The 23,992-nt window shown below is 41.6% G+C and overlaps 4 protein-coding genes across 5 annotated transcripts in view; 1 reads left to right on the top strand and 3 right to left on the bottom strand.

Moving 5' to 3' along the window:
* Positions 1 to 97: 97 nt before the first annotated feature.
* On the bottom strand, positions 98 to 4,675 carry psmc5 (proteasome 26S subunit, ATPase 5). The gene is made up of 12 exons (XM_069691686.1): positions 4,594 to 4,675; positions 3,381 to 3,452; positions 3,207 to 3,276; positions 3,023 to 3,120; positions 2,884 to 2,940; positions 2,523 to 2,753; positions 1,810 to 1,936; positions 1,534 to 1,724; positions 857 to 955; positions 587 to 697; positions 387 to 473; positions 98 to 275 (listed from the first exon to the last, which is right to left on the bottom strand). The coding sequence occupies exons 1-12, from the start codon at positions 4,615 to 4,617 to the stop codon at positions 222 to 224; spliced, it is 1,221 nt and encodes a 406-aa protein (XP_069547787.1). The 5' UTR covers positions 4,618 to 4,675; the 3' UTR covers positions 98 to 221.
* Positions 4,676 to 6,402: 1,727 nt separating this feature from the next.
* On the bottom strand, positions 6,403 to 17,260 carry smarcd2 (SWI/SNF related BAF chromatin remodeling complex subunit D2). The gene is given in 15 exon segments (XM_069691685.1): positions 6,403 to 6,837; positions 6,952 to 7,053; positions 8,092 to 8,214; positions 8,321 to 8,456; positions 8,714 to 8,811; positions 10,491 to 10,652; positions 10,754 to 10,855; positions 11,473 to 11,568; positions 12,267 to 12,386; positions 13,063 to 13,185; positions 13,277 to 13,319; positions 14,672 to 14,805; positions 14,807 to 14,893; positions 16,678 to 16,921; positions 17,083 to 17,260. Coding segments are annotated over 14 exon segments (1,533 nt in total). The 5' UTR covers positions 16,831 to 16,921; positions 17,083 to 17,260; the 3' UTR covers positions 6,403 to 6,783.
* Positions 17,261 to 18,338: 1,078 nt separating this feature from the next.
* Positions 18,339 to 22,449, bottom strand: atxn7l3b (ataxin 7 like 3b). 2 transcript variants are annotated; one of them, XM_069691675.1, is made up of 9 exons: positions 22,328 to 22,449; positions 21,757 to 21,804; positions 21,530 to 21,653; positions 21,299 to 21,431; positions 20,958 to 21,129; positions 20,465 to 20,565; positions 20,349 to 20,371; positions 20,147 to 20,192; positions 18,339 to 19,234 (listed from the first exon to the last, which is right to left on the bottom strand). In XM_069691675.1, the coding sequence occupies exons 3-9, from the start codon at positions 21,578 to 21,580 to the stop codon at positions 19,155 to 19,157; spliced, it is 606 nt and encodes a 201-aa protein (XP_069547776.1). In that variant the 5' UTR covers positions 21,581 to 21,653; positions 21,757 to 21,804; positions 22,328 to 22,449; the 3' UTR covers positions 18,339 to 19,154. The 2 variants fall into 2 exon arrangements, with proteins under 2 accessions (XP_069547776.1, XP_069547777.1); XM_069691676.1 differs by lacking the exon at positions 22,328 to 22,449 and adding an exon at positions 21,925 to 22,189.
* The window catches only part of LOC138617029 (elongin-B-like), a 247,018-nt gene continuing 242,522 nt past the window's right edge, over positions 19,497 to 23,992 (top strand). Inside the window, exon 1 of the mRNA XM_069691679.1 lies at positions 19,497 to 19,511. The gene's annotated coding sequence lies outside the window, so the exon portion shown is untranslated. The remainder of the gene's footprint in view (positions 19,512 to 23,992) is intronic.

Here is a 23,992-nt window from a genome sequence, read left to right as displayed (position 1 = left end):
TGATGGTGTTGTGGTTGCCGTTTACCTGACGGGGCTTTTGACAGAAGTCTGAATTGTCTGCGTTTTGTTGAGAAAATAAAACTCGAGTCATCCAGTGTTTCTTTTTGGGGGGAAAACCATTTACTTGTGGACCGTGACTTATGTAACAATTACAAACCATGAACAAAAAGGAAAAATATACATATGTGAGTGCATCGTGTGCAAGAATACACAAGGCCTTTTTACTTCCACAGCTTCTTGATAGACATGTTCTTCTCGCTGTCTTTCTGCATCACCTGGTGAAGAGAACGGGAACGGGCGTTAACAGGGCAGCCAACCGCAACACGCTCGCATTCTGCAACGTCAAAATTAGCTTCGATCTTGTCGGGACAAGTTGCCGTACGAACCTTTGCCACGGCCATCTCGAAGTCCTCCTGAGTGACGTGAACTCTCCTCTCTCTCAGAGCATACATCCCTGCCTCTGTGCAAACTCCCTAAAAAAACACACACACACACACACACACACACACACACACAGTACGCACATTTAATCACGTTCTACCTCATTTGACACCAGACTGCTTCCGCTTGATGTTTTAATTCTCACCTTAACCTCGGCACCAGAGGCTCCGGGCATCAGCTCTGCGATCTTCCTCAGGTTAATGCCACGGGTCAGGTTCATCTTCCTGGAGTGGATCTTCAGGATGTCCAGGCGGGCCTGTCGGTGCACGATTAAGAGGTGGTTCAAATTCCAAAATAAAAACAATTAAAAAAAACCCTCCGCAGCATGTAAGGCTGCGTTACACACTGGTAATAATTATGGACATTTGTGCAACACGCTTTTCGAAAAGCGTGCATGACATGGTAATTAGTTTACCTCTTCATTGGGAGGAGGGAACTCGATCTTCCTGTCGATCCTGCCTGGTCTGAGCAGAGCCGAGTCCAAGATGTCGATACGGTTTGTGGCCATAATGACCTGCAGACACACAGTGAACACACTGATCGGGTAACCTGGACAATTCAGGTGTGTAAATAAACACTGCAAGTGCTTCTATCGCTTTCTTTAAGTTCCTAATTTGGCCACGTGAGCATCTTTTGAGGATTCAAAAAAAAAATATATATATATATATATATATATATATATATATATATATAACCACAAAGTAGTTGTTAGCAGATAAAAGGATTCAAAGAGTTGGATTTGTAGCTGTGATCAACTTTAACTTCCTGTTAAGCATCTGTAACTTGATGCTGGAATAATTACACATTGAAGAATGGCAGCAGTTGTAAAAAAAAAAAAAAAAAATCCAATCTGTTTTCAGTTGTGCAAACGAACAATATACGGGGGTTAGAGTGAAGTAAGACTAGATTAACATATTGTAACTGGCTGCCTTTGCAGAGTATAAAACCACATTTTATACGATATAACTAAATACATAATGAACTAAAAACAAAGAGTACAGTTGCATGAACTGTAGGTGATATTTGTGACAAGTTCCCGTGTTCAAAAAAAAAAATACCGAACGACTTCCCGGCGTTGCGCGTCCGCGGTACCTTGATGTTCTTGGTCGCCTCGAAGCCGTCCAGCTGGTTGAGCAGCTCCAACATCGTCCTCTGCACCTCGCTGTCTCCACCCGAGCCGCCCTCCAGGCGGGACGAGCCGATGGAGTCGATCTCGTCCATGAAGATGATGGAGGGCGCGTGCTCTCTCGCCATGACGAACAGCTCGCGCACCATGCGGGCACCTGGAGCCGGAGCGGGACAAGTCTCAAAAGTCACGCAGACCGCCGAAGTCGCAGCGTTAAAAAGAGGACACGGGAGGGGACTCACCCTCGCCGATGAATTTCTGCACCAGCTCAGAGCCGGACACCCTGATGAAGGTGCAGTCGGTGTGGTGGGCCACAGCTCTGGCCAGCAGGGTCTTCCCGGTGCCCGGGGGGCCGTAGAGCAGCACACCCTGCAAACACGAAGCAAAAAAAAAAAAAAAATCAGAATCGTCTACACACCGATGGATGGATACGACATTAACGGTGCGGCAAGTAGTCGACTAAATTAAGCAGGAAGTGCTTCGACGATACTGATTTTCCTAACCGGGTAAAGTGTTGCTCTTTTTTAAAAAAAATTTTTTTTTAGAGCACTTTGAAAATAATATCTTTGTGGTTGAACAGGAAAAACAAGACAGGAAATTGTGTTGGGTCATTTTTCACTGTTTTTTTTTTTGATGGCTCATAAAACAAGTTGCAAGTTAGTTGCAGTCTTCCTCTCGTGCTCTTGTTAAATGAGACGCTCGGATCTCCAAAAAAACAACAACCTACAAATACTGTTCTTGTCTTTACGTTACATGGATGGAAAAAAAAATTATAGCTCGGACATTATCGGAGTGATTTTGAAGGAATCTGCTGACGTTAGAAAAAAAAATAGCAACCCGTAAAGAAAATTGTTATCTTAAAATAAAGTAAAAATTTTTTTTTTAAAAACAACAACGACAAAAAAAACCCTCTTAGAATTCTTGTACCCGATCAGCTCTCTCAGCAATCACTCACCTTCGGCTGGGCAATGCCCAAAGCCTCGAACAGCTCCGGGTGTTTGACGGGCAGCTCGATCACTTCTTTGATCTCCTTGATCTGCTTGTCCAGGCCGCCGATCATCTCGTAGGTGGAGTCGGGCACCTTCTCCACCATCATGAGAGACACCAGGGGGTCCACCTTGTTGGGAAGGATCTTGTGAAGGGTGTAGCTGTCGTTGCGTAGAGCCACGCGGCAGTTCGCCGTCACCTGGAGCGGAAGTGGCCAGAGAGACGACGCGTGAAGCTCCCGAGCGCGCGTGGTCGCCAAGGAAAGGCATCCGTGCGCTCGTGGACTTACGACCGTCATTAAAGCAACAAAAACAAGAATGAAGACTTACGTCGTTGATGTCGATGTTCTTGTCCACGTCCACGACAAATTTTCCTTCCGGATGCACCTGAAAATGAGGAATACATTACGTGAACACCGTCGACCACCGAGCACAAAGCGTGACGCGCTGCGCACGGCGCGCGACATACCTTCACCAGCACTTTCTTTTTGTCCATCACCCTGACGACTTCTCCCACGTAGGACCCCTGCTCCTGCAGCAGCTGCAGCTCCTCACGAAGGAGACGCACTGAGAGACGGAGACGACTTAAGCGCTTTCGCCGACGGGGAACGTGTCTGGAGGACTTCGCTCGAGTCATAAATCTTTTCCCTTACCTTTGGCGTTGAGCTCATTCCTCTGCGCCTGCAGACGTCTCAGATTCTGGCTCTTTTCATTCACTGTCAGCTGGTAAGAAAACAGCAGGTCGGTATCGACAGGCGGGCAGAAGTTCACCGGCTGAAAGCGTTTCGAATGTGTCATCATCATCATCATCATCATCATCGTCTCACCTGCAACTCTTCAATCTTGGACAAGTAGTACTGCCGCAGACCCGATCCTCCTTTACTCTCCCCCATTTCCATCTGTTAAAAGCGGAAAACATCCAGCTTAAGCAACACCGACTTCTTCCGTTTTTGTTTCGATATTTGACCTTTTTTTTGGGTGTCGTGAAACGAGACATTGCATCGTAGATATCGTATTAATATTGTACTTTCCTGCTTTAAAAGAAATGCATTGCGGTGAAGTCTGAACTCGGCGAGACTCTTCAACCGTTTTATTATTTACACAGTCGTTATGTTCAGATGTCCGATGACTATTCATGAATGAAAAAAATCTCTCCGCAAGTATTTTGCGAAAGCACCAATAGTCGTTCCTACAAGATCGATATTGAAGTATTTGATATAAAAAAATTAAAAAAAAATTAAAATATCGCGATATTAGATTTTTTTTTAACTTTTATTCCACATCAACCTTTAAGCTCTTCACCAGCGACGTATACTAATATAACAACTAAAGACGACTTTAATATCGACGCCGTTTTCATTTAATTCCTTTTCAACACATCTTGCTGACTTGTCGTTTTTCAGTTTGAGGTTGTTGGCCTGACGAAGGTCAGGAAACGGATTCAAACAGCCACAGGCTTGTGTTTTTAATCCAACAACAACAACAACAGAAACCCGAAAACAAATCAAACGACGAAGCTAAAATGTGAAAATAATTGGGGAGAGATTTTACGAGATAAATTTAAAAAAAACAAAAAACAAACAACGATTTAACAAAGTCTTTTTGAAGTGTTGCTAAATTGCATTAGCCGAGAGCACGTAGCGAGAAAACACCTCCTTTTTTTCTTTCTTTTTACCCTCCCGGTTTTTTTAAACAACACGGATCTGAAACTACTAACTGTTTATCGGAGGGTTATAATAAATAACGTCGGCGAAGCGCGGGGGGGACAGATAGCAGCTGAAGCTCGGGCTAACCGTGCTCAGCTGACATTAGCACCGTTAGCTACGATGAGACAGCAAACCGGCAGCGAACCAACGCGTTCATTGTTTTCAATTAAGAAACACTTAATTGTTTTGGTTTTTTTTTACACGAGTCACAAACGCTTTCCCATCTCGCCACCGGTTTAAAGAAAGTAGGCCGATAAAAGCGCAACAAGCGACGTTTTCGTCGTAATTTGCCAGGAAAAGCGACAAAACGACAGGGGGGAAAAAATACACCTACATGATCGATCCCGTCCACCTCCATGTTGAAATTTCTGCTTCCGCTTGTTTAGCGGTCGTATTTCCGGTGGCCTTCTTCTTCTCTGTTAAAAAAAAAATGTCAAGGCCGGTTCGGTTGCAATGCTGCCGCCTTCTGGAGGTACACGTCTACTGCTGTTTTAATCTCTTGTTGCGGTCTTTATTAATAGAGTCCAGTCGACTTTAAAACCGAAATAAACATGTTCTTTCTTCTACCGAAGTCCTTTTTTTTTTTTTTTTTCCCATTGTTGGCCTCCACACGTTCTTTTCTCTGTAATCCTGATAAATTCACCTTTTCTCTTCATCGTGTTTCCTGCGTGAAATCAGGACACGCTCCACCGTCTCATTTAGGGTGGAAGTTTCCCTACTATTGGCATATGTCATTTAAAATATCATAGAAATTGGCTTTTCATTTCCCAAGTTTAACGGTAACCACACAAATCTAATAGCCTACCTTTCTCCTGAAAGATCACCTGATGAATTTTTCTGGCAGACTTCCTCGAGGGTGTTTTAAAAAAAAATTATTTATAATTTATAAACGTCCCTTTTTTTTTCTTTTTTTTTAAAATAAAATTACACATTTCTTTCAAGTTTCTATGCAGCCTTTATCATAAGGCCTTGTCATGCTTAACGTAACCCGAGTTTCAAGTCCCCATTTAGTCGCTCGAGTACAACATAAAAATTCAGTGTTGACTTTTGCTCTGAATCAGTGAGCCTACAAGCTGAGACACCGCTCTGTGAAACGTGTAGGATGTGTGCTTTTTCCCTGAGGATTGTGATAAGACCAGACATACCTGTTGAAACGGCTTCTCTCAGAAAGCACCTGAGGTCTGACCAGCCCGAACACGCATTGGTGGCAGGACTCCTGCTCTCCTATTATTTAGCTCGGGCTGCGCCGAACAACATTATTAATACAAGCCTTCGTCATTAAAAATGATTTAATCAACAATGTTTTCTATGAAATATGTACCCTTTCGTAATCGGTTCTGTCAAATGTAATAAATCGAGAATAACAAACATTTGTGAGTATATTTATTGTAAAAAATACTCCAAATGTATAAAAGATAAAAGGGTTTTGATTGATACACAACATGCAGACATTTTACCAAAAAAAAAAAGCCTGTACAAAAACAAATAAGCATGAGTGCCTTATCCACGAAACACATTTTGGCACAGTGATAGGCGTTAACATGGAATGTTTCAAGAATTTCTCAAGAGTTTCATATAAAACTAACAAAATAGCATTTCATTCAAACGTTTACTTGTGAAACTATAAACTGCACACAACGGTTTGGCGCTCTGTCGATACACTAGAGTCGCTTTCCTATTTCATTATCAACACCGGTTCAAGGGAGGTATGGATCCTCCGAGAAAGGCTGCCACAGTTCCTCTTCCTGGCATAAAAACAACAAAACACCCCAACAAGAAATGAAAACAGCATGTAAACGTTCAAGACTCACACACACACACACACACACACAAAAAGGGCTGCTGTTTAACAGCTGGGCAGAGTGGACTCGTCCTTTTACAAATACAGAGATCAATCTTTTCCCAGAGTGGAGCTTTTCTTGGAAATCCTGCTCTCTCACATAGCAAATGTTTCTTGTCAAATAAAATCCACAGGAAAAAAACAAAAACAACCAGCACCAAAACAGGAAGTGTGTGTGTATATATATACACACACACACACTTCCTGTTTTGGTGCTGGTTGTTTATATATATATAAACAGTTCAATCGGTTCAATCCAATATATATATATATTGGATTGAAATGCTCAATTGTAGCATGCCTCCGAATTCTTGTTAGCAGACATCTGTTCCCATCTTAAAGGTTATGGCTTTTAAATGTGAAGGTAAACAGACACCCTTTCAAAATAAAACAGTGTAAGGATTAAAAACAACAACACCCAAACAGCACCGGTGCTTAAACAGATTTAAGCATTTTGTACCATGAACAGAACATATTGCAAAAGATTATTTAAAGGCTCAAAATGACAGACAATGCAAGGCAAACATCTTATTAAGAACGTGTAAATCATCACTTTGGTCCCATATACTCGATCAGTGAGGATGGCTTCGTGAACATTTAAGCTGCGACGTGATGCAGGTTCCAGTTTGAACTGAGCAGACATTAACATCTGGCGAGTAAACTAGACTCCTCTGGAATATGTGTTTAGGTGAGTCGGATACCCAACACTTGCTCCAACTCTTGTCTTCTCTGCTGCACCTGAAACCAAGAAGGAATTCATGTTTTGTCCCCGCATTCATAAAAAAAAAAACAACCAATGAATTAAACAGTACAGAAGTAAAGAGCAGTGCACTCGCCTCTGTATTTACTTACCTTTGAGTAAACGTATCTGCCCACTGCCTCTGGGACCCAGGGTGCCTGGTAGAACTCGGTCTTCCTCTCCTCCTCTGGGTTTCCCGTCACATCTGTCATCAACTGATGAGACAGAAATATGTCAATGAATACGGAGAACCACAAATTCATGAATACAGAACATGGTTTTATTCCTAAATAACAACAACAACAAAAAAAAAGTACTTTAAAGACTCACGTATACATTTTTGGATTGACTCGGATCGTCGACTCACCAAACGTTTATCCAGGTACTGAAGTCTCTCAATGTGACGTAAGTAATAGATAACTGATGTTTTTGCTTCCATCTTACTATTAAAGGTATGTTTTAATATGTCTATTCATTCAGTGTGTATTGGCATAAATCCTCGGAACCAAAGGAGTCCAGGTTCATCATACCTGCAGGGCATCATAAGTCCCGGGCAGCTTTTTAACCGTCAACTGTCATGTGACCTGACGACATACAGCGCCACTGCTGCGCACAAAATATTTGCATTTCAGAGCGTGTTTTTTTTGTAAAACACTGGGAAAGAAATGGCAGGCAAAAATTATAACATTTTGTAATAAACTGACAGCTCAAAAAAAAAATTAATAAAACCAAAAATGTGTGTTTGGGTTCTCGTGATGATGCAGCAGCTGTTTGAGCTTAAGGGAGTGGAGGAAAACACAGATATCAGTACAGACACATGGTTTCCCTGGTTTCTGGAGGGCTTGGGGGCTGTGTAGTACTGGTGCGAGTTATTTGACTATAAACTCTGGATTTTCCAAGTTACTTTGGACTATCATTACTGCAAGACTTATTTAAAAATGCACTGTCTGCCGTGAAAATAATAATCACATCAATCAAACATAGGTAAAACAAAGGTTCGAGTGAAGCTATAGAGGCTTATAGGTGTTGTGAAAAAACAACAACGTGGTGCTGCACTAAAGTGTTCTAACGGGAGGTAAAAACCCTGCGATAAGATACCTACAGTTTAGTAAAAATAATGACACTGAACTCATTAACACTCAGAAATATGAACTCATGTTGGGAGACTTGAAAACGATACTGCGTTTCTGTTTCATGCTGTAGGAACTCCTGTGGACAAGCTTTCGCAGTGAGAAGCCGGGGAAGACATTCACCTTCAGATCTCTGCACTGAGACTTCAGCCAGTCCTGGATGAAGTCCTGCGGGTTATTGCTGAAGCTCAGCATAAAGTCTCTCTCAGTCTTCAGCTGGTTGATGTACTCGATCGTTTCATGAATCTGCAGAGAACAGAAACAGGAACAAGGCATATTTAATCATCAACACTTGTTTTGGATCTTCTATTACTATCCCCCCCCCCCATCATTTCCTGAGACGTGGCCGTACTTTCATCTCGAGCGCAGCGATTTCCTGTTGGTTGGTTGTAGAGGACAGGAAGCTGTTCATCTGGCCCTTCAGCGGGTCGTCCACTTCCACATCGATATCGTAGCACGCTGTCTTTTTCTGATCTGTGGGGTCCACGCTGCCCGGGGGAAGAAAGCAAAACAGAATTCCGGTTGGACCGCAATAAGGGAGGACGAGCGATGTTGAACAAGAGTGAATACTTGAACGGCAAAATCCTAAAGCCGAGGAAACAAAACGAATAAAAGCTCAGACGGCCGCTGTGAAAACACCTCGACAGTTTAGAAGTTTTACTGAGAATAACTGCGATGCTGATGAAAGTGCCAGAACAGGAACACCCCCCGCAGCGCGAGGCAGAATGGTCCACACTCCCCCTACCTAATGATGTGATTGATAATAATGGGGTCAGGGTGCTGCAGCAGACCCGCCAGCTTCATGGGAATCTCAGAGAACCTCATTCGTGGACAGCTGAAGATCTGAACAACAAAAACAGAGCCAGTTAGATACCCCGAGAGGTTACGTTTTCCGCTTCACATTGGAGGCCCTGCGCAGGTTCGTATTAATAATACTTCCCTCACAAATTCAAATCTACAAATTATGAACTCGATAGTATAAATGATCAATTTAGGGCAAATATTGAACAATTCACGACTAAAACTTCATGCTTGAAATCAACAGCACATGTCCGTTAATTGCAAATCTTCCCCTCTGTTACCAGTTCGAAAGAACAATTAAGAATAAGATTCTGAACATTTCATAAGATACATTAAAAAAAAAGAGAGATTTAAATCTTTTAAAAATGTTAAAGCAACAATATGAAACTGTAAGCCCGCGTTTTTGCCACTTGACTCCCTTAGAACGACATCATCAACTCTTAGCTTTTATGAATCATAACAACGTCTTTGAGAAATTTCAGTCTGGTTTTAGAGCATTACATCGCACAGAAACTGCCCTCCTCAAGGTAACTAATGACCTCCTTTTAGCAGCAGACAGGGGGGAGAGTGCAGTTTTAATTCTTTTAGACCTAAGTGCAGCTTTTGACACCGTAGATCACCATTTTAATCGATCGCCTCAAAACCTGGGTTGGCATCAAGGACGCTGCACAGCTGACATTGACTGTTGGATGGCACAAAACTTTCTTCAGCTCAACAACTCAAAATCAGAAGTCATACTGTTCAATTCCCCAAACAATAACACCAGTCTCATTGAGAGTGAACTTGGTCCTGTCTGTTTATTTAAAACCTGTTGCCAGAAACTTGTGAGTAATGTTTGACTCTCAGTTAAGCTTGGAAACACAAATTTAAAAAAAAGGCCCAGTCCTGCTTCCTTCAATTAAGAATCATCTCCAGAATCAAACCCATACTGCCACACTCTGCCCTGGAACAAGTAATTCATGCACTCATTTTCTCTCGACTCGATTACTGCAACTCCCTCCTTTCTGGCGTAAACCAATAATCTATCTCCCGCCTCCAACCAGTCCAGAATGCAGCAGCTAAGCTTCTTGCTGGTTTTAACAGACGACATCACATTACTCCAGCTCTGGCCTCTCTCCACCGGCTCCCGGTTTGGTTTTAGAATTGATTTTAAGATTTTGTTGATCACTTTTAAGGCCCGCCTGGGTCTGGCCCCGAGCTACATTGTTGAAACGTTAGCCCCATATGAGCCAACTCGCAGCCTCAGATCCTCCGGCGGGGCCCTTCTGGCCGTTCCAAAGTCGAGACTTAAATCAAAGGGTGACCGTGCTTTTTGCCATTAGGGCCCCTCGACTTTGGAACGACCCACCTGAGGAGATAAGGCTTGCAGAATCATTAACTTCTTTTAAATCACTTCTAAAAACCCATTTTTATAGAATTGCCTTTAAGTGATGTCGTCCTTTTATGCAGTTCTTTTGTTCCCCTGTTTTTGTTTGTTTATTTTATTCATTTATTTATTTGTTTGTTTTCTATTCCATTTGCTCGTTTTGCTTATTTGTTTGGTTTTCTTGTATTCGTTACCTTAATGGTATGGTCTTTTTTTGCCTCCTGTTTTCTTAAATGTTTACCGGTATTGACGTTACGTACGACTATGCTTCGTCTCTCTGTAGAGCACTTTGTAAACTCTGTTTTTAAAGGTGCTGTATAAATAAAGTTATTATTATTATTATCATCATCATTACTTGTCTGAAATAGCGGTTGCAGTTGATGAACTCCTTCTCGTGACTGTCCTGCAGCTTGTTGTTCTTGATGTAGAGCCAGAGAGCTTGCATGATGCTGGCCCTCGTCTGCGTGTGCACACCCAGAAGACGAGCCAGCCGTGGGTCCAGCTTGTACTGAGGGGGCTGAAAAGAAGCATTGCGACAGGCTTAAGCGTTCGATGAAAAGCCCGTCATGCCATCGAGCAACTATTCTTGGAGATGGCCACTGAGAGAGTATGAGGTACCTGATGGTCGAGCATGAGCAGGAGGGTGCATTTAACGTTCAGGTCGCCGGGCCTCTTCACCTGGAAACCATCCGTCTCCTGCGTGGTGGGCATTCTGTGCCACTGAGAGATGAACGAGAGTTAAGAGATCAGAACAGACTTCTAAATTCTGTCTAGTTGAAACTAAAACGGCACTAAAAATATGTTCGTTCAAGCCTCGTAGTTACTCCTCCTTCATGCTCTTCCTCACCCGTGGCTCCCGGATACGAACACAGATCAACACAAACAAGTAAAAAGACAATACTGGCCCAGTGCCAGTTTCATTAACCGGCGCACTCGTTGGGTACATATGACGTTAAATACTTCCGTCACCACTGTTGGTTTTGAGTGCCGATTTATGTGAGTTGGCCTCTTGACCATGCAAAAGCTTTTTTTTCCTCCTCTTTATTAGATCAATTAAACATGAAGGAAAGCAGCTGCAATCAAATGTTTTTTTTGTTTTTTTAAAAGGCTGGTTTATCTGTGGAATGAATTCAGTCATAATAACCCTCCCCCTGCATTGTCGAACAAGCCCACAAAGAACTGGTTCCAAAACTTTTAGTGAGTCCAGCTGAACTCAGCTTTTCGACCACAGCTGAAAAACAGATTTACGTTTGTTAACCAGAACCATATCCGAGGATTTTGGTGTCAGTGTACCCAAAAAGTTCTCCACATCCAAGGCTTACGCCCGTATGTCATACCTCTACCAAGTGATTGTCAGGTCCATAGAGCTCCTTATCGAGCTCGATCACCAGGCTTTTGAAGAAGGATGAGAACTTCCTCTTCTGCTTGCCGGGCTGCGAACACAAAGTTGAGAAAAGAGTGTGAACATACAGAGCAAACGCGACCGCTATCTCGGTTTTCTTACTGCGCCGTGTCAGACTGCAGCTGCATTGTTTAGCTCTGACCACATTGGGGGTGGTGAAGTACAAAACCGTAGACTAGAAAAGGCTGTTGCACCCCCTCCCCCACCCCTCACCTCCCACCCCATCCTCTCTCCCCCAGCCCTGTCAAAGTCTGTTTGCACAACATGACCCCTCTCACTCCTTCCCTCACGTCCCTTTTCTTCTCCCGGTGCTCCACGCAACACTCCTACGCATGCCTAAACCAATGAGCCGGAGGAGAAAAATGAACAGGGGGAAAAAACAAAACCTTCCTTCATGTGGCCCCGGATGACACAATGAGTTGAGCTGGAATTGATGGAGGGAGGGGAGGCATGTCAGCTCATGGTATGCAACGGCCAGTGGTTTCAATTCCGTGTTTCAAAAGAGAACATGAGCTCTTGTGTGCAAGTGTGTGTTAGCAGTTGTGGGGTGGAATGGGGAAAGCTGTAAACACACATCTGGCTGCGTGGTCTGAGCCAAGGACACAGGCCAAGTGAAGTTTTCAGAAACACAGTAACAGACACTGTAATACTCGGGAGTCTGACCACACTGAGTCGATGGAGAAACGGGAAGAAGCGAAATCAAAAGTGGCGACGGCGTGATTCACGCACCTCTTCCAGGAGTTTGCCCTCCACTCTCAGTTCCCAGGAGGACACCTTCTCGGCCTCCTCGCCCTCAGGCTTGCTGGGAGTGTAAGTGTTGGAAATGTAGATCCTGAGCTTGCGCTTTTGCTGTATCAAAAAGAGAGAGAAAAAAAAGGAGAATTTTTGTAATAACTGATTGTCAAACAGCTACAATTGTTTACCTCCACGAACCACTCAAGTTGTAGTTTACATTCACGTCTGTCCAAATTGATATATGTCCTGAAGGCTTTGAAGGAATCCTCAATGGGTTCACTTGCTTTACAATTCAATGTTATAATACTTTCGATTTTATATCCTCAGTAGTTTGGACTCTGGCAGTCCAGCCCTGAATGCAGATTGCCGACCTAACGAGAGATGCACAGGACGAGAGGTCTACACGTAATCCAGTGTTACTGTTTCAATTTCTTTTTATTGTTCACTCCCGTAATGCAGAGCAAACATTTCTTATTGCTGAAGTGTACACGCAGTCACTTAAATTGTGAATACGTCACAGGAAACTCAATGTATTTGTCACTGGCTGTATCCTGCTGCTGTGTGACAAGTTATTTGCGCTGAGCACAGCAGAAAATCCAGTTGTGAACGAGTCTGACTGACTTCTTCATTTACCGACTCGGGTATTTTCTCTGTAAACACTGTAAACAGATCGTGTTGGGCTGCAACAGCCTCTCCGTGAGAGTTTGTAATCAGGCAGCTCTTCATAAAGCCTCTTAAAATATATGTTCTATTATATCAAAAACCATGACAACGCATCAAGACTAGATACCATAATGGGCTTCTTGATGGCCTCCTGAATCTCCATACGCTTTCGGGCGATGGTCTGATCCAGCTTCCTCTCAAAGGCCAAGAGGTCCATGTAGGCCTGCGACTCTGGGACCAGGTCTCGGATCTAAGGAACACCAGCATGTGAATATTGAAGGAACACGGAACAAACGTAATTCAATTTTTTTTAAGGATTCGGAGGGTCAAAGTTTTCCTACCCTCTGGGGCAGAACCTTGTCAGCCATCTTTCGTCTTTTTGCTCTAAAATCACACAGAAAGGAAAACACGGACGATTTCCAGTTCAGTTTAAAAAGAAAGCATTAAATGACCACATGAACTTCAGCCTCTAAAACACAGAGGACCTGAATTTGAAAACGATCCGCCTGCCACAGTATGTTGTGTCTCAGTGCGTGTCGTCATTTAGCATTTGCCCTCATTAGTAAGACCTTAGATAACCAATTTGTGAGGAACTGTCTGCACACCAACACATGATACAAGATTAACTGAAAGACCTCATTCACTTCATTTGATTATTGATTATTTGCGGATAACTTCACAGTCCGATAACACAATCTCGGCCAATGTTTTCTCTCTCTGAAGACCACGAGGTTTCCACTTATCATAGCTACCGTCTTCCTAAAAGCAATTTTGTTCCTTTGATTAAATTATACAGTTCCCGCTCATTATAAATAAACTTAATTTAGCGAGAGTGCTTTCTGTGCTTCGGCTCTCTAATCGTTCTGTGACGAGAATGTTGCTGCGAGATAAAGCTCACAACACAACTGATTCATTGTGGATCGTCGTGCCTCGCATCACGGCCAGCCACATTTATGAGCTTGGCGTCACCGAGCGGTTTGAAGTCAAAAAATACCCGCCAGTGTCTGCCGTCGGCTTTAAAGCGAAGGCCAGTCATGAGATACCACGATCTAACAGTACAGCAACTTCACAAACAGACCGCTGCTGAGGGGGAAATAAATGCTGGATGGAAAGCGGGGCTGTTATGATCTTAATGAACCACAACAGGAACAAATTGATGCTGCCGTTTCATAGCTATAAGACTACGATCATTTAGTCCTGATTGAGGAAAACAAGTACAGACCTTGGGGTAATTACGGTCTTAATTTTGGCGTCGTTTACTAATTGTTGCTACCGGTAAAAGAAGGCTTGGCAAAAGTTTTTAGATGTAGAGCGCTGAAACTATGTTAAATGATTGCTGAGTCAACAGGAAGTTACCAGCTGGCAGTATAGATAACTAATTAATCGAGTCATTTAATAAGTGAAAATGAAAACGAAAAACATTTTCAGGGTCTAACTCGACATATGTGAAAAAAAAAAAAAAAACTTGTAAATGTCACCTTGAGCTCTGGGAAATTGCTATTTAAAAAAAAAAAAAAAAAAAAAAAATTTTTTTTAACTTTTGGGATTCACTGAGAAGAGAATCCACAGATATGAATCGGGTTTTAATCATTTTACACGACAATAAAGTCCAAACGCGGACCGTGCCGCTCCCTAACGTTTGTGCCCCGGCTGTCGTAGTCAGTCGACCTCGGTATTATTCCGCTCGCTCTCTTCTGCTGCTGTCACACAAACACTGTGGCGCCGCCATCGTTTACCCTCGTCTGAGGCCTCCCAGCGCCTCGTGCTGCTGCTGCTGCTGCTGCTGCTGCTGCTGCTGATGCTGCTGGTGAAGAAACCGCTTCCTCGAGGGGTCCATGCTCAGGGGTCCCATGCCCGGCCGCATGGTTAATGTTACCGCCACCGTAAGAGGGGCCTGGCAGCTGACCCCCCATTGACCCCATGGGGCCCCCAACTCTGTTGAGTGGCATCCCCGAGCGCTGAGAAAAAAAAAAAAAAAAAAGGAGGGAAAGTGGCAGCTTTCGGGTTTAAACAGAGTTTAAGGACCGAAAACACTGTGTCAAAACACTTTTCTCTGTGCATGTCTTTCTTTTACTCACTTCTTTACCTTAAAAAAAAACAAGAAAAAAACCCATCTCAACATATTAGTCTGTGAGGATGATTTAGTCAGATATTCTTTGTCCAGCACTGGTTTACAACAGAGGTTTATAGAGCTGGATCAATTTAACTAATCGATAAGATGATGGTTAGAAAACTCTTCAAATTTGATAATTGCTTAGTTGTGCTAAAAAAAAAAAACAATCTCTGATTCCAGCTTTATTGATGTGACTATTTTCTGGTTTCTTTAGTCCTCCATCAATATAAACTGCTTATGTTTTCATTGAGGACAGTTGTTCAGGATTATTTTTAAAAAAATAAAACAAAACTTCTAACTTTCGGCTGCAGCTTTGGTTTTGGAAAACTCTCGTCGACATTTTTCACCACTTTTTTTTTAAGAGACCAAACAACTAGTCAAATAATCATGCAAAATTTAAAAAAAAAAAAAATCCACCAATTAATCGATAATAATTGATAGTTGCTGCCCTAACATAAAACACCAATGTAGAGTTGATTTTGATGTCCGATTTAATGTGGAAGGTCGATAGAAATGAATATTTCCAGAGTACTGCCGGTCTTGGGCACTTATTTACAGATGATTTAATAGATAGAATAGATCTTTATTGTCACTGTACTCAGATCAATGAAAATCAGTTTAGCAGCTCTTTGAAAGTGGGCAGCACAGAAAATAGAGCAACGGTATACACAGATATACCGCATATAACAACGTAACTGTTTAGAAACCAACGATGTGCTTCAGTTACGCTGTTTGGACATAAATTTCACATCATGTGATCATCCATGATGTATAAAAAGCTGGAGGCTGCACTGTCCCTCGCTCTGCACGTTATTTATTGTGTGTACCACAAATCGTAGAGATAGTCGTAATCAGCATAAATAGCACGTCAAATCGTGAATGAACTGTAAGTGCATACCGGATGATTTCTGTTTCTAATTTTAAAGTTGGATTGCGATGTGGCGCATGTGTGCATGTGGGTGTAATCGCTTGTTTTCCTGTTTGTTTGGTGTCTCCTTTAACAGAAGATAGCTGACCCATATGGCTGTAACGGACGAAGAGGAGACAGTTGTACTGGTGCATGTTTATTCAGACCACACTGATGGTGCAGATGGTGGCAAAACCGGGGTAATAATATATGCAGCCTCACCTCTGGGCAGATGGCGGTGATGATAAAAACTCACTTTTGTTTTCACGCTAACTGACAGGAGCGCAACCACGTGACTTTTTTTTTTTTTTTTTCACACCAGCACAGACCATTATCTCGGCTTTATTAATTTATAATAAACGTGAAACACTTTAAAGGTAACGCCGTGATCAATCAATATAAAGGTAATATCAAACAGCGTTTAACTCAAATAATTGAAAGAAGTAAGTAAGCGCATAGCCTTTCCAAAGGCTATGCAACGACTTACTTCCGCCTTTGAAGTAAGAGTCCACATGATGATATTTTAAGAACAACACGTTAATATCGGTCAGGTTTGGATTTAAACCCACATTTAGGGCTAAATTTACTCTTTAAAGAAGCCGGGGTAAGTTAAACTTTAAGAAGACACAGTTAACGTAACCGCACCTTTTTTTTTTCTTTTCTTTTTTTTTTCTTTCTATTCAATAAAGTGAAATCAGAAAAAAAAACAAAAAAAAACCGACCTGGGGGTAGTGGGGAGAGTTGTTCATGCTCCGGGGGTAACCAGCGGGAGGCTGCGGCATTCCTGGCATCCTCATGCCCGCAGCATGTCCGACGTTCATGGGGTTCACGTTGGGATTCATCGGGGGACCCGTGAAGCTTCCTCTCGATGCCATCTTCTGAATCCACAAGTGGTTCAACAAAAAAAAAAAAAAAAAGTGACTTCGAACGAATTCAGGTCCAAATGAAGGTCCCGTCCGGGCTGCTCTAAAAAATAATAATAATAATAAATAAAATGCACGTCCTCCCCCACCTCCTCCTCCTCCTCCTCCTCCTCTCTCGCACCGGTCTGGAAAGTAAAGCTGGCTGGTCGGACTCTTGGTTTGACAGTCCAACAAAAAGCTAGCTAATGTTAGCTCGTTTCCTACCGTTTCAAGTTCCGGGATTTTGCTTCTTAAACCTCGTAACTGTTCTCGTTTTCTGGACACCGACTGGTGGTTGTTAATCTCCCGCCCCCGTCTTCGCCGCAGAGCATCGCTGACTTCGCGGCTATTTCACTGGAAGGGTTAATGGGGGGGAGAAAAAAAAAAAAACATGATAAACGCCTGACTGACGACAAACTGAGGATTTAAGGCAAAAAAAAATAAATAAATAAAAAAATAAAAAATACTCTTTATATCTGCCCGCCCGCACGCGCGCACAGACACACGCGCGCACATTACCAAAAAAAAAAAAAATGCTGCCTTCACTGACGTTTGGAAATTACAAGTTCTATATGTCACCGCCCAATAACAGTTCTTCGAAGTTTTTGCCCCTCGTGGCGAGAACACAATTTGTGGCCAAACACAATGCCGGGACTACTTTGATTTATTTGAATACAAATACCAATGAGTTTATCTTTAAAAAAAAAAATGCATGTAATTATAGCTGTATTAATAAAAAAACTTTAACTGATATTGTAATTAGGTCATCTTAAATTCTACTCTAATATTTGCTTTATTGAAAAATAAAAGTTGTTTTGTATTGTAATTTTAACCTCTTTTGGCTTTTAATTGAGAAATTTAGTGGGAAAATATCTTTTGTTGCAAATCCTAACAACTCTGAACCGTGACACGTGGCCCTGTCAAGACACTAACATTAGTTTTATAATTAAAAAGGTTTAGAACCCCTATTTGTTTGTTTTGACCTTTACCTATGTATTATATTTTATAAGATAATCACGTTTATTTTTAATGTAGGATCCTAATCATATAAGTAGCAATTACAGCAGTCAAATAAATGTACTTCAATATTATATTAACTTATACAATAAACAAATCTCAATTACTTGTGATAATACAGTCCATATCAGTACCCCAGACATAAAAGTTGAATTTGAAGCATTTCTCAGACTGTAGTTTGGGAAGGGTACACAAAGGCAACTGAAACGGATCCCTCAGGCAGAACTGTGTAAACCGTATGTTTATCATTTCTCTTTTTTTTTTTTTTTTTTTAATTTAATAATACCTACAACAATACATGTGAAGAAGGCAACATTTACTGTCTCATCCAATGGGTGTGTTGAACAAATCAAAATTCAATAGGTCTCAGTTATTTGAGCAACAGCATCCTCTGTTGGTCATTTTGATTTTATTTTTTTCTTGGTTGATTTATATTCATTAAGAATTCGAACACAAAACCCCAGGACAGGTAACAAATCATTTATTATGCTAGACAGATGAAACAAACTGAGCCATGATAGCAGCAATTCAACTATTAGAATATTTACACTATCACATCACACCAAGGACATACTGTATGTAACCCTTTACAATGTAAACACATGATACAAAGACATATTTGAATGCTAGAAAAACAAGCCGATCTATCCACCAAAAATGAAACAAACAAAAAAACCTGCTTCCTGCAGCATATACCTGCGTGTATATTTCAGGGTTCATTCACTGAACATTTGACAAGTTTACACAGGTGGTTGTCAAACAGAGCTGCTTGTGTTGTGATTCAGCTTGAGAACCTGACGGTGAATGTTGAACTATAAGACAAACCATTAGCAATGATTGTCATTGACATTATTTAAAAAAAAATTAAATTTAAAAGGTGAGGACATATAAGAACACCTAATCCTAATCATTTCTACATCATGAGAAACAAAATACTGTGTGTGCACGCTGTCACTGTTGCTCAGCCGCTGAATGAATCACAACCTCTGAGCAGTGAAATCGTATTTGGTGATATTCATTATTTTGGACTTAAAAATTAACTAAATAAAAGAATGAGACTTGGTACGATGATTTTGTGAATGAAAATAAATCTGTCAAGTATACAGTGGGAGTTCTGGACTGCTTCTGCAGAGCAGCAAACACCACAAATGTCACCTATAACATCAACGTCCATTGATTTCACAACATAAAGAACCGAAGGTAAAGTGTTATTGGTCTCCCCACGTGTGCGTATGTTCACACACACAATGGTAAGAGAATGTGTGTGTGGTTTGAGTGTGTTATTGAGAGAACGCCTCATCTTTCATCAGCATGCGTGGGCTCTCCTGGTTGTCCATTCGACGCCTCGGACCCATCATGCCTGGGGTACAATAAAGAGCGGGATATGTCATTTATTCATTCATTCATCCTGCCATCCGATTACACGCCGATTTAAATTACTGCTCATTTCGTCATTATTCAGTGTCCCAGTTCCACACCGTGACTGATTCCAAGCAGGTTTGAGTGAATGGTGTGTCCACACAGCAAAATTTTAAAAAATAAAGTATGTATAAAGCAAACATATGTACTGAATGCAGCCGTTTATGCAGCCTAATCTCCCACAATGCAATGCAACAAGAAAAAAACAGAGGTGCTGGTCATAGCAAAAAAAATAGCAATGGTGGCAAAACAGCAACAAAAATCCTGAAAAATCAAACAATGATTAAATCTGAAAAATGTACATATGTTAGTGGGTCTTCGTGAAGTTTAATCAGCAGCTGCTCTTCAAAGTGTTAGTTTGACTGACATACATTATCTGTATTATATCATTTCATGTGCAGGATTTTTAGTGGGCCAGAAATCACGGCTCCATGACTCCTCTTCCTGAACACGAGAACATGATAAAAACTACAACGCGTTAACATCAGTGGTTCTGTTGTTAGATTGTGACTTACTACACATGTTACAGCTTACAGTTTGCTAGCAAGCTATATCTTCATGATACAAATGTGTTTTGAGCTGTGGTGGTTCAAACATATGAGGCTGAACAGTCCAATAAAGCTGCCAGACGGAGCCTCCGTGTTTCAGGTCGTAGTGGTATTTAACACTTTAGAGGGGCTGCACCTTTCGCGTGATCTGGATTTTACAATTAATTTAAAAACCTTATTTTTAATATGTGGCAATTAATAATATATTACTGCTTTACACAGACTTTAAAGTATTTGATTACAAAAAGACACAGTACGAAAACAAGACAATTGGCGATCAAGTTTAAAGATTCGTTTCCACTTACTGCTCTTATGCTTGAATGATTTTGATCTTCTTGGTGAGTTTGGATTCTGAGGTGGAGAGAGAAAACAGATTTAGTTTGACAAATCAGCACAAATATTCTCCATGTGTTTTAATGAATGAAGACATGATGGGGATAATAAAGTGGTACACGAAATCCTCCCCAAGATATTAAGTGACACATTTAGATGAAGAAAAAAAAATACCTTATCAGATTTCCTTTTCTTGGCTGTAAAAGAACGACAATAAAGTTCAGATAAAAAAATATATATATTTCATTGATTTCATATCTGTGAAACTTCAAACAGTACATGAACATCACCTTTCTTTTCTGCCCCATAAGACCAGTCATTGTCGTTGACGTCGTCATTATCCTCTTGGTCGCTCTCTGACTTATTGTTGGTGTTGTTACCGGTGACTATTCTGTACAAGAGGAAAGAGTAAGGCATGACACACACAATAACTCAGCATTACTCATTGCAAATAACAGCTCGGTTATAAAACGAATACATTCTGGGCTGAAATGACCTTTTGCTTCTGTAGCTACATGCAGCTTTTTGTTTTGTTTTTATACATCACTCTATTTTTGTTTGGAAGCATAACACTTACATCATATATAAAAGGAATATGATAAACTCTATGTGCTCTCCAGCACCTAACCTTGTCTTAATTTCCAGACTAATAGTAGGATAATTAAGATGTATACCTCAGCAGTACTAATTTTCCATCTACCCGCAATGGCGTAACTATTGACGGTGCAACCAGTGTAAAGCACCGGGGCCCTGGAGCAGCTAGGGGCCTGTTATAATAATTACCTGCGGTTGGCTATACGGCTGCTGTTGCGTCCCATCCCGAGGCATTTCTCTAAGTGTGGGGCGAAGCGTGAGGCCGCGATGCTCCGGCTGCAGTTGGGACATACACACTCTTTGTTCTTCCACTGGTTGTACACCTGGCCAAACACATCCAATCCTGGCTGGTCCACAATTTCTGAAGATTGAAATCAAGAGGTTAACACACCACTCAGCATGGTTAACTGAGAGATGTCATAGTCTGAATGTATTATTCTTTGTTACACACTGCTTTTTCAACATTTGATGATGGCGTGTTTAAGTAATAATCCAGCTTTGTGTCAGCAGGGAGTTGACCGTGTGCTCACCAAAGTCCCTCATGCTTTCTTGGTCCGTGTCATCCAGGAAAAAATAGCCCTGCTTAACGGCCCGGTGGACCTCGAAGCAAAGACCCAGGCATGCATCCTCCACCAGGTCAGACAGGATGTCCTGAGCTAGGGCCTGGCAGGGAAGAGAGAGACGCACTCAGGGATGTCCCATTTCTCTGTGCGAGTGTGTATCTAACGGTTCTGCAGAGGTAATGTGCATGTCCCAAGTACCTCCAGCTTGCTGTTGTCCAGGCTGGACATTGAAACCTCCTCCATTTTCATTTGCCAGAACTACCAGATGAGCAGACACTGCTGTGGTCATGCTGTAGCGCAGCAAGCATTGGCCAGAACAGGGCTGCAGCAGGAGGGACACACAGTTTAGCAACACGGAGACGTTAAATCCTGTAAACACAAGCAGCCCTTTGGTAAACATTTGACGCATTGAATCATGTACTCACAACTGCACGCTGAATCTCGACCAGGGAGTCCCTTCCCACGTTTAGAAGCTACGAATGACACAAAGCAGGAGAAGTTGGCGTTGTAGTACTGCAACATTTCAATAAACAGACAGACGGAGACGAACATGACGTTAGCTGAACAGTACACACGGCTGCTGCGATCGTTACCATCTAATGAGAGGAGAAGAAAACAAAGAGCTTGGCTATGAATAGGCTGCTGGAGGAGCTGCAAATGCCAAGAGGTTACAGGAGAGGCGAAATCCTGCGCGCAAAGCCACCAGGTCAGCAGCAGCCGCGGCCACCACATGAACACGTAAGGTGCATCAGACGAGGTAGAGAGACGACGGGACACATTTAGCGGTGAGTGGAGAGGTTTTGCTGCTGGTAAAACACATCTGACTACAGCGAGGCTCCTTCCCGGACCCAGCGCTGCTGCTGCTGCTGCACTGCGGCTGTCCGTCTCTCAACTCCCCGTAAAAACACCCACGACGCCCCTGTCCCCACATTAAGCCCACCTAAGACGAATAAAGCAACCCTAAACCCGGAGAATCCCCTAATTGTGTTTATTTACCTGTTTGGGCAGGCATCCATCTTTACATCAGAGACATCAGACAGGAGCAATCGATCGCCGCACGCGTTTCCCACCGAGCGCTTCCTCTGCTGCTGCACTGCCGGGACTCCGACTCAGTGGATTTATCGGTCAGGCCAGCATGTGACTGTGTTTCCCCCACGCAATTTAGGCCTTTTGTTTGTCTTGTAGTTGTCACGCTACGGTATTTTAAGACCTTGCTCTGGGATTGTGCCCTGTTATTTAAATTTCACTGCAATCGACACGAATCACATTTTTGTAAACAAGTTTATTGTAAACAAGACTTTATTTGATTAACCAACAATAAGCTGTTGCAACAATACCTAATGCAAAAACAAATGAGTAATCCTATTAATCATATTGTTTCAACAAATAATCCATTAAAAACTTAAGGTAGGCTTTTGTATTTTTCTAAAACCAATTTATACATACATGTTTTCATTGATAGATAGATAGATAGATAGATAGATAGATAGATAGATAGATAGATAGATAGATAGATAGATAGATAGATAGATAGATAGATAGATAGATAGATAGATAGATAGATAGATAGATAGATAGATAGATAAAATAAGATAAGATATTTTATTAATCCCACAAGGGGAACTTTTTTTCACTACAGCAGCATTATAGGTACAGGAAAGCAATAAAACAACATTTGCTATGTACATTTTACATGTTAATACAACCAAACTTGATGTTCATTCTGATTCCCTCCTTGCAAGCCAAAGTAAGTCTAACATCCGTTTGACTTACATTTTTATTGCACATCATCTGAGTATCTGCAACAAAGCTTCAAACAGTCTTCATCATTACACGTAGAAAACAGAAAATACAGCACAGTTGCTCTCTACACAACTAAAAAAAAAAAACTTGCAGTTACCAATAAAATGTTCACATTCAAAAACAATATCGGTAGAATAAAGCTTAAAAACTATTTCTGATGTTGTCAACCCAAAACCTTTTTCACCCAAACAGGATTCATGTTAAACCGTTACCATGAAACCATATTAATGAGTGAACAAAATAAAAAGTGACTGATTCTATTTGTCTATTCTAGTAATTAAAAAAAGCACATCATGGGTACAATAAAAGTCTAAAAGTTGCCTCCATTATTCAAAAGGATTTATAGACAACCAGATTAAGTAGTATTTGATGGCCCCAATTGACCCCATTTTTTCCCTGTATGTATGATCATTGTGAACTGTATTCTTATGGTAGATTAAAAAACAGATTTGCTGTGTGGTAATTTGAACCTGCCTCCCTCTGAATATGAACCCTGCAGTCCTCTTGTTCCCATTAAGTCCTGAAGCCAGAATTTCTGTGCTCAAACAATACTTTGTGTCATCTATTAATAGAGGTCTAACAGCTGCATTTTCACACAGGGACAAATAATTAGCAAATAATGCACGGTCCAACTTGGTTGAGACTGAGCTTTAATGGCACAATTAACCTCAAACATTTGTAGCCAAATGCGACTGTGTCAATCCATTCTGACACGGTGTGATGGTTGAACCTGTGGCTTTGGACCCCTTCAGAACGTCTGTAAACTCAGTGTGAGCAGATTTAAAGGATACTTAAAACACAGTTTTTGCAGAGGCTCCTATGTTCACAATGGGACATCTAGATTTGGTCTAACGCAGG

Source organism: Brachyistius frenatus, unplaced genomic scaffold (assembly GCF_029030835.1).
Source record: "Brachyistius frenatus isolate BFR_SWC_R1_liver_20210118 unplaced genomic scaffold, ASM2903083v1 Contig_11, whole genome shotgun sequence".
Taxonomy (NCBI): domain Eukaryota; kingdom Metazoa; phylum Chordata; class Actinopteri; family Embiotocidae; genus Brachyistius; species Brachyistius frenatus.
Note: the sequence above shows the minus strand (reverse complement) of the source record. Positions and strands in the feature narration are given on the sequence as shown.